At 41.5% G+C, this 17,137-nt stretch overlaps 1 protein-coding gene across 3 annotated transcripts in view; it reads left to right on the top strand.

Annotated features, from left to right (window-relative positions):
- The window catches only part of psme4b (proteasome activator subunit 4b), a 229,381-nt gene that overhangs the window by 194,523 nt on the left and 17,721 nt on the right, over positions 1–17,137 (top strand). For all 3 annotated transcript variants that reach the window (XM_070889545.1, XM_070889544.1, XM_070889547.1), the window contains one exon: positions 8,645–8,800. In XM_070889545.1, the coding sequence (XP_070745646.1) occupies positions 8,645–8,800 (156 nt within the window). The remainder of the gene's footprint in view (positions 1–8,644; positions 8,801–17,137) is intronic.

Here is a 17,137-nt window from a genome sequence, read left to right as displayed (position 1 = left end):
GTATAGTACTTTTTTTTTTCCCCCTCTGCATTTTTAAATCTAAGTTTTAATGTTGGTGTTAGGTAGTGGGGCATCACTGTTCACATCTCTGCAGTCAGAAAAGCATTAATCAATTGCTGCTCCTGCAATTCTGTTCTTTAATGAAAATCCCATCCATAATGCCATGTTCTCTCTAATACCATACACTGTAATTTTAATTTTATCAACACGCCTCTAATTTGATACTTTATCAAACCCCTTCAGAAAATCCATATTCAAAACACCCACTGCATTTCCTTTATCAATACACTGTTATTTCTCAAATAACTATTTGTTAGATACAATTTGCATTTTACAAAGCAAAAAGCAACATACTATAGTTGTTGGAAAAACAGGGGTACAGTTCCCTCTTTGGGCGCAATTGGTGTTTCCGGCGCAAATTTGAAAAGTATTTCTTTTCCCCTGTGTTACCACTCATTTGCGTATCGCCAAATGGAAAATCTGACATGAACTAGCGCAATTGGGCAGCGTTTTAAAACATTTTAAAATAAATCTTTTAAAATACATTCTTTGATAAATTTAAGAGTGGTATCTTGGTAAAGTTTGATTAATACAGCTGAAATTGGGTTTAACACAAATAAGCATTTTAAATCACAGTACAGTATCAATCCACCACCTGTGAGAAACCTGATTTTAAATGGCTGAAAATGACTTTTTTTTTTAAATACACAAAACTATTTTCTAGTTAGATTGGGGTATAGTAGTCAGTTCCTTAGTAAATTCAAAAATTAATGAACTGGTTTTATCCCTTTCACCTGTTTTATCCCTTTCACCTGTTTTGTAAAGAGGTATTACATTGGCAACCCCTCAGTTCTCTGGTATAAATTCCATATCTAAGATTAAGAACATAAGAACATAAGAATTAGGAACAGGAGTAGGCCATCTAGCCCCTCGAGCCTGCTCCGCCATTCAATAAGATCATGGCTGATCTGGTCGTGGACTCAGCTCCACTTACCCGCCCTCTCCCCGTAACCCTTAATTCCCTTATTGCTTAAAAATCTATCTATCTTTGACTTGAAAACATTCAATGAGCTAGCCTCAACTGCTTCCTTGGGCAGAGAATTCCACAGATTCACAACCCTCTGGAGAAGAAATTCTTTCTCAACTCGGTTTTAAATTGGTTCCTCCGTATTTTGAGGCTGTGCCCCCTAGTTCTAGTCTCCCCTACCAATGGAAACAACCTCTCTGCCTCTATCTTGTCTATCCCTTTCATGATTTTAAATGTTTCTACAAGATCACCCCTCATCCTTCTGAACTCCAAGGAGTAAAGACCCAGTCTACTCAATCTATCATCATAAGGTAACCCCCTCATTTCTGGAATCAGCCTCGTGAATCGTCTCTGTACCCCTTCCAAAGCCAGTATATCCTTCCTTAAGTAAGGTGACCAAAATGGCACGCAGTACTCCAGGTGCGGCCTTACCAATACCTTATACAGTTGCAGCAAGACCTCCCTGCTTTTGTACTCCATCCCTCTCACAATGAAGGCCAACATTCCATTTGCCTTCTTGATTACCTGCTGCACCTGCAAACTAACCTTTTGGGATCGTGGCTCAGTGGGCAGCACATTCGCCTCTGAGTCAAAAGGTTGTGGGTTCGGGTCCCACTCCAGAGACGTGAGCACAAAATCCAGGCTGACAGTCCGAGTGCAGTGCTGAGGGAGTGCTACACTGTCGGAGGTGCTGTCTTTCAGACGAGATGTTAAACCGAGGCTCTCTCAGGCAGATAGATGTAAGAGATCCCATGGCACTATTTCCTAAAAGAGTTTCAAAAAACCTAAAAGAGTTTCATGCACAAGGACCCCCAGGTCCCTCTGCACCACAGCATGTTGTAATTTCTCCCCATTCAAATAATAATCCCTTTTACTGTTTTTTTTCCCCAAGGTGGATGTCCTCACACCTTCCGACATTGTATTCCATCTGCAAAACCTTAGCCCATTTGCTTAACCTATCCAAATCTCCTTGCAGTCTCTCTGAGTCCTCTACACAACCCGCTTTCCCACTAATCTTAGTGTCATCTGCAAATTTTGTTGCACTACACTCTGTCCCCTCTTCTAGGTCATCTATGTATATTGTAAACAGTTGTGGTCCCAGCACTGATCCCTGTGGCACACCACTAACCACTGATTTCCAACCGGAAAAGGAGCCATTTATCCCGATTCTCTGCTTTCTGCTCGCCAGCCAATTCTCTATCCATGCTAATACATTTCCTCTGACTCCGCGTACCTTTATCTTCTGCAGTAACCTTTTGTGTGGCACCTTATCGAATGCCTTTTGGAAATCTAAATAGACCACATCCATCGGTACACCTCTATCTACCATGCTCGTTATATCCTCAAGGAATTCCAGTAAGTTAGTTAAACACGATTTCAAGATTGGGCCAGAGCCTCTGCTGTATCGTCTCTGAATTCCTTCACCATTCTAGGAATGCTTTCCGTGAGGACCTGGTGCCACCAATTGTTTTCCTAGTACTACTATTTTATAGCTAAGGGGCTGGATTTTCGGCTCCATTTAGCGCCTCAGAGAGGTGCAAAAATGATTTTTTGAGGGGGCAGGTGGAACTTTCGGCAATGGGTTTGCGGCGGTGCTAAATCTTAGTGCCCCGCCGTTTTTTTTTGACCGTTTTGCTGACTTAAACCATCGTGCATCGCTGCGCTACCACCCCGGGCGGAACTTTCGAGCATATCGTCAAATTTAGCTTCCGCCCGAGAACCCGCCAAGAAAAAGCAGTCGGACCCCGGGCGCTAACAGCGCCATGTTGAAAATGGAGGAGAAAGTTGGTGTTGTGGTTAAAAGGATTGGGAGAAGAAGGCTGCGTTACTGCATACTTTGATTGTGAAGTTTGTGAGTTTCTAGTTTGTTTTTAAGGACATTTTAAAAGATATGGGGGCCATGCTATTTCGGGAGACAGTATCCTGGCTGCTATATTCATATGGCTTCGAGCTGGAAGAAGGCGTATTGTTGATCATTTGCAACGTAATCGAAGAGGTCACAGACATATGGGGAGGACGCCTTATCCCCCACGATTTTACAGGGAACATCGCTCATACCTCCAGCTCTCTGAGGCACTGTGTATTAGAAAGCTGCGCTTCCGAAAAGAGGTGGTCGCAGAGATATGCCAGCTTCCTACAGGCAGACCTACAGCCTATCAATAGCAACAGGACTGCATTGCCCATCGAGGTGAAAGTGACTTTCCTTCTATGTCTCTGGCTCCTTTCAGGCATCAGTGGGGGATATATGCTCCCATCTTGCAGCACGCTACACATTGCGGCATTCACCAGGTGACTAATGCACTGTATGCACGCAAAATGGATGCCACAACCTTCCCAATGACCAGGGAGACCCAAAATGAGAGGGCTGTAGGTTTTGGACAATTTGTTGGCTTCCCCAAGATTCAGGGTGCCCTTGACTGTATGCGTATCACCCTGCGAGCACCTTTACAGAATCCAGAGGTTTTCTGAAACCGAAAGGGATTCCATTCCATGAAAGTACAGATCGTTTTCTACCATACTCAGCACATCGTGGCAGTCAATGCCCAATATCCAGGGAGCATCCACGATGCTTTCATCTTGCGTGAGAGCAGTGTCTCATGCATGTTCCAGCATCAACCACAAGGCCAGAGCTGGATGCTCGGGGACAACGTTTACAGCCTCGCCACCTGGCTCATGACCCCCCTCCGGAACCCTCAGACAGAAGCCGAGCATCGCAATAATGAGAGCCATACAGCCACACGCAACATCGTCGAACAGAAAATTGGAGTGCTCAAGCAGTGCTTCCGATGCCTGAATCACTCTGGAGGCTGCCTACAATATTTCCCTCAGCAGGTCTCTGAGTTTATTGTGGTGTGCTGCATGCTACACAACTTGACCATCATGAGGGGACAGGAATTGCCAATGGGGATTGCAGAACCACCTCTGGGGTGCGGCGGAGGGAGCAGGAAGATGAGGAACCCATGCCACCACCACCACAGGGGAGGCCTCGTGGAGCTTTCACCGCTGCAAAAGCCTTGCGTCAGCAGCCCATAACTGAACGCTTTGCTTGAAGAGTGAATGGCAGGTTTGAGCGTTGCCTGGCCAGTCTATCCCACCATGTTGACTATTTCCCATCTTATTCTGCAAATGAGACACTACACAAGAATGGTTAAGGTGAACAAAAAAATGTATTAAACATTGTAACTTTGTGACCTTTATTAAACATTGTAACATTGTAAACTTCAACCTTTGTTGTGAGACTTAAAATAAGCTGCATTCAGCAGTGTGATCATTCAACAACATTGACAACATAATCCAGTGTGAAACTTGAACGTGAAACTTTAACATACAAAAAAAAAACATACGATGCATCCAGCATCAACAACATAATGCTGCAATCCTGCCCCACTATTTTTTTCCCACTTGCTGCCCTCCCTTGCTTACTGATCCTAACGCAAGTGGCACTAAGATGGCGGCAGCAAAGCTGGCAGAACCCTGCTGTGTTGGGAGGAGGGACGATGTCTGGGGATGCACTGGACCAGCTCTGGCATGGAAGGCCTGGCTTCTGACTGGCTAGCTTCTTCATCGGCGTCACCAGTCACAGGTGGTTTGGGTGTGGCAGTGGGGAACGGGAGAGTATGGCAGCATGCATGGACTGCATCACCTGCCCAAGCTGAAGCAGAGCTTGTGATGCACCATATTCTGCAAGTTTTTGCGCAACAGCAATCTCCGAGACTCCACTGCCACGACTAGAGGCCACCAGCGTCGCGTGGGCATTGATGGCCTCACGGGTATCGTGGCTCACACTGACAATCTGCGACCAGACCTCTGTAATGGTCGCTTTCAGACTGTCAATGCTGGCCGGGATCCTACCGAAGACATCAAGGAGCTGACTGCTGACCCTTGTCAGACCATTACATTTTTTTCTGCACTGTGCCTGTCCTCGCCAGTGTCTAAGGCAAAGACCTCCTCAGCGATTTTCCTCCAAATCCTCTTAAATATGGTTGGCAGTGGTCTAGATCCACCCCTACGATGCAACTCCTGCCATCTTCTCTCCACAGCCCCCACTAGAGCTTCATTAGTCTCTTGGCTGAATCGCCTGGCTGCTGTCTTGAATCATCATCCTCCATCATCAAAATCCAAATGTAAAATGGCTAATTCAGCCCTGGTTGTACTGCACATGCGAGTGGCCGCACCCTGCATTAGCGATTGCGACTGGAGAGCAGACCAGAAGTGCAGGAGGAAATTTTTTTTTTTTAATTTGCACATGCGCAGAACGGCCAATTTTTTTTTTTTAAGCACCGGCTCCGGCGCACAAAGTGTGTGCTGCAACGCTGGAGTTAGCGTTAACACTCCTCGTGAACTTTCATTCGGCGAAAGTTGCACTCTCTGGCGCTAATGCTAACCCGGCGCTAAATGTTTGTTTCCGCCGTGATTTGCGCCCGGAAATGGGCGAAATCACAAAAAGCCGAAAACCCAGCCCATTCAGTTTAATTGTCCGTCTCTCTCTCTTGTACACTTTAGTTCAAACTGCCACAATCTTCTTTGAAAACTGATGTAAAGTACACATTTAGTATCTCCGTCATTCCTTCACCCTCTAGGATTTCCTTTTTCACCTCTAATTGGCCATATTTTTCTTTAACAATCCTGATACTTTAAAAATGTATAAACCCTTTTTTATTTTCCTTTATTACCTCCTTTTTTGTATACCCTCTTAATTTTGTTAATCATTTATTGCTCCCCTCTATTTTCAAACATCACTTGATTTGATGTTATTAACCCTAGATTTGTCATTGCCGTTTTTAAATCTCGCTTTAATTTGAATTTCTTTGCTTATCCAACTTCTGCTTCACGCCCTTTACTTCCTGTGATAAAGTATCTAGTTTGTAACTAAATATCTCCTAATTGAACATTTTCCATTGTTTGTCCACTGTCTTAGTTTTTAAAAATCAGTTTTTAAAAATAATTTATCTGGGCTGCTTTTTAAAATCTTGTTGAAGCTGGCTTTTTCCAGTCGAGCCTCTTTAGACTTAATTGTAATGAAAAGGTGGATTAGGGGCTGGGGTCAGCCTTCGGTTTGGGTGGGGGGGGGTGGAGTGGTTAAAGAAGATTGTGGTCGGCTTCCGTAGGATTGGGGTGGGGGGAGGGAAGATCAGGACTGGAGCATCGGGGGGGCAGGGAGAGAAGATCGAGGCCGAAGGATCGGTTGGGGCAGGGTGTGGGGAAGGGGCGGAGGGGGGAGGAAGAGAACATCGGGGCCAACCTCAAGAACATCACGTGGGGATGGGGAGAGAACATCGGGGCCAACCTCAGGAACATTGTGCGGGGGATGAGGAGAGGGAAGAGCGGGGGGAGGATGTGGATGCAAATGGAGGCCTTGTGAAGGTGTCTTCTATTGCGACAGGTGGGATAGGCAGGGACCCTGGATCCAGGAGGCAAGTGTAAAGGCACTTGCCTCCTGGATGCATCAGCCTTGCTGTAACTGCCAGGTTTTGCGAGGTGTGTAAAACCCGACCAGCTACAATTAAACACGAAATGGAGGTTGAAGAAGAGGTTTCCAGCCTCCTTATAATATTTAAATTGATGTCCCGCCTCCTGGCATCGGGTTGGCTGCCTGCCCACTTTTCGGCTTACGACCTGTGTCCACTAAAACCAGAAGTAGTCAGGTTGGAGGCAAGGTTCCGGTTGGGATTCTAATTTTTAACACTTTAACTGCCCCACGCTCCTAATCCACCTTTTTTTTTAGGTTCAAATTCTTTCATTTATCTTTTGTGTTCTCTCCTGAATTTTTATACTGAACCTAATTGTTCTGTGGTTGCTGTTTCCTAGATGTTCCCCCACCCTTCAATTACCTCCTTGTCCACTTCATTTATTCAAACTAGATCCAGCACTGCCTCCTACATTGATGAATTAAAAACTTACTAAGCTAGAAAGCAGTTCTGGACACATCATAGAAGCCCTTTGTTCTTCTTCATTTGTATAACTTTTATCCCTATTTATTAATTAAAATAATTAATTTTGGTCCTGTGATATTTGTCTCTATTTGTTGATTTATTTCTTCCTCGGTCTCCTTTTCATGGTTCAGTTGTTTGTAACATACTTCAAGCAGTAATAGTTGCCGCCTTATTCCTTAATAATCAAATAGATTCAGCTTTTGCACCATTCCCTCATTGTATATTGCAGTACTGTAATTACATCTTTGATTTCTACTGCTGCTGCTCCTCTCTCTTCCCTCTGAATATTTTGTCATCATTGCAGAAACAGTGACTGCATTTGGGATCAAAAAAGTGTACTCATTAATTTGAACCTCCCATTTTTCTGCACTAAATTATGAGAAGTAGAAGGTTGAAGAATGAGAGGAAATATATATTTAATAGTAAGGGCTGGACTTTTAGGCTTTTATGTTTTCGGGGCGATAATGGAGGTAGGGCGGGAAAGTTAACAGCCAGGAATAGTTTGCGTCTTAGTTGTTTAGTTTGAGCATCTGAGCCCTGCGTCAGGGGGCGCAGCGCTAAGGGAGGTGTTATACACCTCTCTCGCCGCTAGGATGGGAAACTCCCGAGCTAACAGCCAGGGAGCGCTCCGAGAGGCGTGGTGTGGGGGGAGGGGAGGGGAAACCACAAAAAATTCCCAAGACATTGCTCACACCACTGCAACACAAATCACACAAAAAATTAAAAGAATAAACAATCGCACTTAGTTTTGGAGTCCATTACCTACCTCTACGCCACTGGGGTCATTGGACTGCTCTGATTTCCCAGGCGGTCATTGCGGACGCACTTCCGGGCAGACTGGTCGGGCAAGACTCAAAACTCGCGCCGGTGTCTCAACCAGGGGCGTTGCACACCCAGCGCAGCTCTTCCGGGCGGTGCTGCTCAGCACCACCGCAAAACCCGAGCGCAGGATCGCTACAGGGCACTGGAGACGTCACCACTGTCTTTCACACCACTCGGCCGAAACCCAGAGTGCAAAGGACCGGAAAATCCAGTCCGTAATCTTTAAAAGGAGTTGAAGAGTAAAGACTTAAGAGTTCAAAAATTCAAATTCTTAAAAGTAGGAGGGCAATTAGATAATGCTTTGGGGAAAAAGTTTCTGGAATCCTAGACAATGTTCCCTTTAAGCTGTGCAGAGCTCGAGAGACCCCACGCAGCCGACACATTAGCTTTTAAATTGAAAAACCATGTATGCACAGAAAAGTAGAGGGAACATTGATCCTAGATTTTATGGACAGAGTAGAACGAGGTCATTCAAAACCTATGTAAGTCATTGGTTCGGCTGCAGTTCGAATATCGTGATCCGTTTTGGGTACCCTATATTAGAAAGGATTTCAAAACTTCGTCTAGCTTCGTCGTCATTGAGGATGTTCTTGAAGCCTCCTCTCCCGTTAGTTACTTAATTGCCCACCATCAATTGTGATTGGATTTGGCAGAGCTGCAGAGCTTTGAGAAGGTCAAAGTTGGTAGCTCTCGGTTTACTATGAAATGTACTGATTATGTGTAAAATATCAAATTGTAGGACATTTGGGAACTATTGCACTGGGAATATGGTGAATGTAATTTACTCTTGCACTTGGCTGCATATTTAACCTTCAAAAACCTATATTATAGATTATAATATGAATTGCTTTTATTTGCACAGACAGCAGAGAGCAGTTCTTGGCATGCGAAATACACTGTTCTGACCTACCTCCAGACCATGGTTTTCTACAATCTCTTTATTCTTTTGGACAATGAACAGGCAGTCCGAGACATAAGATGGTTAGTTATAAAACTCTTGGAAGATGAACATTTGGAGGTAAGAGTAATCAGATTACAGAGGAAAATAGTGATAAATTTTAGTCTAAACCATAAACAACATTTTTGTCCTTAATGCACTTTATAATTAGGGTGAATTTATGTAGTGAATATTATTTTGTGCGAAAACCATGCTTCACGTGTCAGCTTGGCTTAGTTGATAGCACTCGATGAATCAGAAGATTCAAGCTTCGCTCCAAAAGTTGAGCACATAAATTTAGACTGACATTCCAGTGCAGTGGTGAGGGAGTGTTGCATTGTTGAGGTGCAAACGGAGATGATGTCTGTCTTTTCCAATAGTTCTCCATGTCCAGGCAAACATTCCTCCCTCAAGCAAACACCAAAAATGCAGACTTCACTATTTAATACTGCTCGTCAGATCATGCTTTGCACCTTCAAAGTAGGTCATTGTATATGAGAGAGCTGATGAGGTTCGATATAAATGAGTGCTCCAGCATAAGATCCTACAACAGTTTAATCCTTGTGTGTTTAAAAAATTACACGGACATACTGGCTAACCTCCTAATTGGAACCACCATCTTCACACTGATCCTGAGGGATGGTGCTTAGTCTTACGATTCAGTGATTTTAGTGGCGCATTGGAGGTGCTGGGAGCTGAAACTCCCTGAAGAAATGTTATGCTTCAGTGCTTTATCTCAGAAACGTGGCAAAAGTTTCCCTGCTCAGGATACCAGCCATGATATGGTGTATTTTGAAACCAAAATTCACCTTTAATTTTTTTTCATGTATAGTCTGCTGATAAATATTGAACAAGCTAAAATCAAATCGATCTGAATGAAAAGTCTCACCTAAAGTATCAGGAAAAAAATACTTGGACCAGGATAACAGTTCTTGGCGAACAAATTAGGCCTTTATTTGGATTTAATTGTGGTGTATAATGGATACTGTAGTCCAGTCGTCATGCATAGTGCAGCAGACAGTCAGGCACATGAAGGTCAGCCTGGTCATCTGCCTTCCCTCTCTTTTGAAATCGATGTATTTACATGTGGCATGGAGGAATTCAATTGTGGGGGGTCAGTTGTTGAAATATTTTGACCAATAGCTAACAGAATGTGGATCTCTGACCAATTATGGGTTCAAACAAACCTTTCGATAGATCACAAGTCCAGTAAATGCCCATGTCCACTAACATTTTATTAATTTAATAACAAAGATGTTTAAAATGAGAGGAAAATCGGATAGGTGTAAAAGGTTTGTGAATACTTGTATTGTTTATCAAACCTGCCCAACCAGCAACTAAAGTAAGGGTGAACAAGAATTGGTTTTGTTATACTGGTTCATTTTCTGGATGCATCTGTGCTCTTTTTATAGTTCCAAAATAACTTTGTTTAGTTTTAAGGTGTATTATGTATTTTGGTAGAAAAAGCAAAATCAGGCGATACAAGTTGAGACCAAGTTAGGGCCAGAAATCCATGTGTTGCATCGGCACTCAAGGTTAACTTGTCTTTGCATGCAACTCTCTACACCTTGATCCACAAATCCTCCTCTTGGCCTCTTATTGACACCAGTCATTCGTTCTGTGATAGCTCTGATCTTCATAGACCCACATTTAAACCCTGCTTTTTATATCTTTCCAGCTTTGAATTCCTTCCAGTAATTTGCTCTAAATCAGTTCTAACTTTTTTACATAATTGGACATTGTTATTAATGTAAGCTTGTAGTTCATGGGAAGAAAAATGAGAATAATTTGGCATCATAATCATGAGCATTAGGGTAACAGAATATTTCCCATGTCTTATCAAATGAGGCCTTAATATGATCACAATTACTGTAAATGTCCTGCAGTTAGTTTCTATAATAAGCACAATCTCCTTACAGACACCAATCAAGCCTAATTAACAGTTTTATATCCTCTATCTTTTTTTCATAAATGGGTCACTTGTACGGCAATTGTTTAATGCAGAAAAGATACAAACACTTGCCAATGAGTACTTTTCATCACCGTGCGCAACATTCGTATTAAATAGTTATAAATAATTATATTGCTATTAGCATTTAACCAATTTGGTGTAGCTATAGATGATATACATCGACTGGAACATTGGGTCCTTCATTGAAACATCTGTGAACATATGGAAGCAAGTCATCCTCATTCGAGGGACTGCCTATGATGATGATGATGACATCGACAAATAAATTATAAGAACATAAGAAATAGGAGCAGGAGTAGGCCATTTAGCCCCTCGGGCCTGCTCCGCCATTCAGTCAGATCATGGTTGATCTGATCTTGGCCTCAACTCCACTTTCCTGTCTGTTCTCCATAACCCTTGACTCCCCTATGGTTCAAGAATCTGTCTATCTCAGCCTTGAATATATTCAATGACTCAGCCTCCACAGCTCTCTGGGGTAGAGAATTCCCATGATTCACAACCCTCAGAGAAGAAATTCCTTCTCATCTCTGTCTTAAATGGGTGATCCCTTATTTTAAATTATAATCCCCTAGTTCTAGATTCCCCCATGAGGGGAAACATCCTCCCAGTCAACCCCCCTCAGAATCTTATGTTTCAATTAGATCACCTCATTCCTCTAAACTCCAATGAGTGCAGGCTCAACCTTTCCTCAAAACAACCCCTTCATTCCAGGAATCAACCTCGTGAACCTTCTCTGAACTGCCTCCAATGCAAATATGTCACTCCTTAAATAAGGAGAACAAAACTGTATGCAGTACTCTAGGTGTGGCAGCTTTATTCTGATTATACATGTGTGAATGACACAAGTTCTCAAAGTCACTATCCATTTTATTCCAACCAGCAAGTATTGGAGTACTTGGGTTGTAGTTATTCAACACATCTTTATAAAGGACACCTAGAAATTGTTAAATATATCATCTATAGTTGATTTCTAATTTAGTCAATTCCCAGGATAAAGTAATGACGACATTAAAAAAAAAAGTTTGTTCAGATTAAGTGATCTATGTATTTTCTTCAATTTTCCATTATAAATGTTAACAATATTCCCCTTTTCCACGTAACTTTTATTTGTTTTACAGAAACAGAACTTTTTTATTTAAAAATAAATCTGGAAGCCATTTCCTATGCTATCTCAAATTATCATGATTATTTAAATTCAATAGAAAAGTTATCACTGAGTCAAGTTGCAGAATATTACCCCCATGACACAGAAATTGCACCATTAGCAGAGGGATCAATTCGTTGGCCGTTGGATTTGTCTCTCCAAATTTACTGCTCTTTTGCCGTGGCATATTCTAGTTAGAAAACTAGAAAATTTTGGACTAAGTTAGCAACACAGATCTGTACAAAATGGCAAAATCTATAGCACATGCTGCTGACCTCGTCGTTGCAGGAAATTCTGGGCCAATATATGGAGAACAGCCCAATCTGCTCACTTCACTTTATATGTGAAGCTGTTCCCATTGTTCTTGGTTGTATGGAGGTATTGAATCAGTATTGATTCCAAGAATTTTGCTGTTGCATCACAGTATCTGCATATGAATTGTAAGTTCTCTGTACCTTACTCAAAGCTCTTGGTAGTGGGAGCCTGACTTTGTGTTAATAGTCAATGGTCCTATTGATGGCATGAATTAGTGGTGTCATCCCTGCCTGATTGCTCTTTCTAGAGAGAAAGGAGAAAAAGTGCATCCTTTATTAGTAAGGATGCTGTATATTTACCACTTGAAATCAGTCTAAAAAAATATGAATTCCATATCGAGCTCAGAAGAAATTAGAGAGCATGTAAAATAGATTTGATTTATCCATTGGTACCAGGAAAATTAATTTATCTGAATGTTTTCTTGGTAGATAGTGATTTCCAATACTATATCTGTCTTTGAATCTTTAATTTAACCTGTCTGAATAAAAAAACTCATGTTTAGCACAATAAATGCTTTGATGAACAATATAAATAGCAAAATAGCTTAAAATTTAGACTGTAAGTTGTCTTTTGATGTTCTTAGTTTTACATTTAAGGAATGCATGTGCGCACACATACACACACTAAAATTGTAAATTGATTGAATAGATCTGAATTAGCAATAATGCAGTTCGGTCACTTATCTACTAATCCAGTTGTCATAGTAACACATTTTACTGAGTGAGTAATTCCCTATTTTCTTCCTGTCTCCTGTTTGTAATGCAATGACTTAATTATATACTATAGCAAGTATAATTTTATAGACTTCTATCCTCCCCCTTCCTCCCATGCATTGTACCGATGTACCAGTTTTTTTTGCAGTAGGGAGGTAGATTCATTTTGTTTTGATTTTGCAACCCAGTTGCAGTTGATTTGTCTTCATCTAAATATGTATCCCTATGGCATTTTGAACACTTATATAAATGTGATTTTCAACCTGCTGTTTCATAATTTAAGAAATGTTGATGAAATTTGAAATGTTTCCTTCATTCACCACATGTTAGAATGTCACGGAGTGCCAGTTTTGAGTGCATATGTTAACTGTGATGAATAAGTTTGGAGTATAGGCCATATATTTGCAATTGGGCATGGGAATAAATGGAACAAAAGCAATGTTACAATTATTCGATGGATATAGACAATGAACTGAGACTGTATTGCTCCATTTTTAAAGGGACCCAGGACTCTTTGTTCCTTACCCTTTCCATGTCACTGAAGGGGATGTTTGCAATTCATTAGTGTGAAAAGTCTGCTTTTTGCCAGTTGTCCCAAAGCTCCTTAATCCTATATCCTATAATGCTGTTCAGATTATAGAGGACACTCTTTGGCACAAAGAATATGCCATCTATAGCGACAAACTCTGCCCTGATTTGGAACACAACAAAGATATAAGGCAGTAAATATAATGTGCATGATATAATATGAGAGCACAGAATATATTTAACATTATTAAAGAAGATTTGTACTTTAAAGTTGGATTCTGAAATCTGATGATTGGCACAAGGAGTTTTCAGTTCATTTGATTGTTTTAACATAAGAATGTAAGAAATAGGAGCAGAAGTGAGCCATTTGGCCCCTTGAGCCTGTTCCGCTGTTCAATAAGATCATGGCTGATCTGATCATGGGCTCAGCTCCACTTCCCTGCCCACTCCCATAACCCTTTACTCCCTTATTGCTCAAAAAATCTGTCCATCAGCCTTAAATATATTCAATGACCAAGCCTCCACAGCTCTCTGGGGCAGAGAATTCCACAGATTTGCAACCCTTTGAGAGAAGAAATTCTTCCTCATCTCAGTTTTAAATGGGCGACCCCTTATTCTGAGACTATGCCCCCTAGTTCGAGATTTCCCCATGAGTGGAAACATCCTCTCTGCATCTACCATGTCGAAGCCCCCTCATTATCTTATATGTTTCAATAAGATCACCTCTCATTCTTCCGAACTCCAATGAGTATACGCCCAACCTGCTCAACCTTTCTTCATAAGTCAAACCCTTCATCTCAAGAATCAACCTAGTGAACCTTCTCTGAACTGCCTCCAATGCAAATATATCCCTCCTTAAATAAGGAGACCAAAACTGTATGCAGTACTCTAGGTGTGGCCTTACCAATACCCTGTAAAGTTGCAGCAGGACTTCTCGCCTTTTATACTCTAGCTCCCTTGCAATAAAGGCCAACATTCCATTTGTCTTCCTGATTACTTGCATACTAACTTTTTGTGTTTCATGCACAAGGACCCCCAGGTCCGTCTGTACTGCAGCATTTTGTAATTTTTCTCTATTTAACTAATAATTTGCTTTTTTATTATGGAGCATGGGGGGGGGAAAAGTGAGCACTATTAAATATAAATAGTGCATGAGCAAAAGCTTCCGAGACTGGGCCGGTTGCTAAATGTGCTCATGGCTAAATGTAACTGTTAGTAGTCATATTCATATCAGTGTAGTTAATGAATTTTAATGCAAGAAGCAATGTAGTAAATGAAGTGGATCCCTGATGGTTCTGCTCATTTCATAGTGAAGTATCATACTGGTCTAGGATTGCATTAGCACTTAATCTTTCATTTAATAGTACAGTCCTTAAGGAATTCAGTTGATCTTAAACAGAAGTTTGTTAGTTACTTCTAACAATACAACTGGATTTTTTTCATTTTACATTTTTTCATTTTTTTAAAAAGTTGTTTTCATTTGAAATAACGTGCTTTGGCAATTCTTTGGTTCGTTGTAGTGTAGTAACTCAGTTTAATTAGCATGACGCTTGCAACAGCACACTGTCTTACAGGGCATCAGAACGCTATGTTCATGAATCTAAATTTTAATCTGCAGGATTGTATGCAAAGTACTGTTGCAGGTAGTTTGTACAATAAGTTCATGAATACTCAATGGCCTGGAATTTGCGGTCTGGTTGATGGCGAACTGGCAGCGTTTGCCATCATTCCGTCTCTGAAACTGACCACAACTTCGGGATTTGGCGCATGCGCATGCGGAAATCCTGAAGTTGCAGTGAGTCATTGATTGCTCCGAAACCGGATGTGCTGTGCTCCCCTACAGAGCCGGCAATCTGTGTAATCAGATAAATCATTGAAACTGACACAAACGTTGGCTTTTCCGCAGTAAGTATGCTGTTAAATTCCTCACTAAAAGTTAGACCCAAAGGGATTAGGTGTAACTGGGGTTTTAACAGCTTTATTAATACTAAACACAGGTTAAGGGCCTGGAAAAATAGTTTAAATTTTGTACAGCATGAAATGTGTCCATTTTAATAAAAAAATAAAATGAAAAGTTTTCAAAAAGGTGTTTTTTTAATGTTTTTGTGAAAGTTTGTGCATCTTTAATTTAGGTGTGCCTTTTCCCCATGTGAGAGCCCCAATATTTATTTAGCACTTTCTAATATTTTTTAAAAGTTAGAATTTTACTCACTCCTTTGTTCGCTGACTGAGATTTCTGCGTTTTGATTGGCTGCTTCGACAGCCTGTTGATATCACAGCAGTTCGCACAAGGGAATCCCCACTAACTTCCGTTGATTTGAATTGAAGGATGGAAAACCCCAAATTCTCGACACAGGGATCGCAGGATACCTTTGCTTCGCTGCTGACCACAAATTCGGGGCCAATATGAACATTGCAGTGTATTTTTCTTTTGAGACAATATTACAGAGGCTATAAGAAATATGCTAATTTTGAGATTATGAAATACCTTCCTAACCTTCTTAAAATCCAGGAAGTTTCAGTCTACCTAAACTTGCCATTTTAAGTTTTCAGCACATTCACTGACATTGAAACAAACCCAATATTACAATAATAAAGCTACTCGGATTTTAGGATCAATTTTACCCTGTAATAACTAAACACCTAAAACAGTCAGATAAATAAAAAACATTTTAAACACTGTTCACCCTTCCACCGTATATGGCAACTATTCACATTGCTCATACATGTGAGAAATATCAATGCCAGTATAGTATTCCCCCTACTTGTTGCTATTCCAGTTGTGAATGCTGCTGCACACTGGCAGGAACTCTGATATTAGACATTCCTTCCATGTGCAGCAGTGGAATCCGTGAAGGTAGGAGTCCTGTGTGAGGAGGGAGCCAAAGTGCAGTGTTGAGGAAGGAGGGGAGGGGGGGGGGGGCGGGGGCGGTGGTTGGTGTCACGCCTGAGGGAGAAATGGGGGTGTATACTTCTTGAACAACTTTATTGAGTTTCACTGTGAACTGCAATCAAAATGTTCCTTTGTTATTTATATAAGGTACAGAGCAATTATGTTTTTTAAAAAGTGTTTCTTGACAATAGCAGATGTCACAGCAGACACCAGCCAGCATGATTGTTTATCATGTGATGACATCCACGCTGAAAGAATTAGTGATTTTGACCTAAACACAGCAAATTTATCATATTGGTATTTGCAGCTGACTTCAGTGTATAATACATAGCCATATGTGAATAGGATATATAGCCAGGGTTATATTTATGTTAGTTTTGTTTCCCCACTTGCCCACCACTGAGAACTTTTCCAACCAATCTATACTGAGGTATTCCTATTCCTCTTCCCTCCTCCTCACTGAGGCACCGTTGCTTTCCTCTCCCTTACTACTCCTCTCTCCTCCTCCCGTTGTGTTCTCGCCCTTCTTTGTACACCACCTTTATTTACCCTTTTCCAACTTCCTCCTCCAGTGTTAGAGATGGAAGCAGGTTGCTTTTGTGATTGAGGATATAAGGTCAATACCTTAGCTCAGGGGTCAAAACAGTACACTAAGGTTCCAAACAGTCTGTTTCAGCCTGACGCATTGGCCAAGGAGGGGTGTGGAGTTTGTGATGCGGGGGGGCTTGACAATGTTTACGGTCTTCCCAATGTTTTGCTGGAGGATGTTACAGCTCATCGAAGACTGGTTGTCAGACAAGCAGTGTCAAGAAAGCTGGTGGGAGAGTGTACATGTGGAAGTTGACCCTGTGAC

Source organism: Pristiophorus japonicus, chromosome 9 (genome assembly GCF_044704955.1).
Source record: "Pristiophorus japonicus isolate sPriJap1 chromosome 9, sPriJap1.hap1, whole genome shotgun sequence".
NCBI classification, from domain to species: Eukaryota; Metazoa; Chordata; class Chondrichthyes; family Pristiophoridae; genus Pristiophorus; species Pristiophorus japonicus.
The sequence above is the reverse complement of the archived record's forward strand: the minus strand, read 5'-3'. Positions and strand labels throughout refer to the sequence as shown.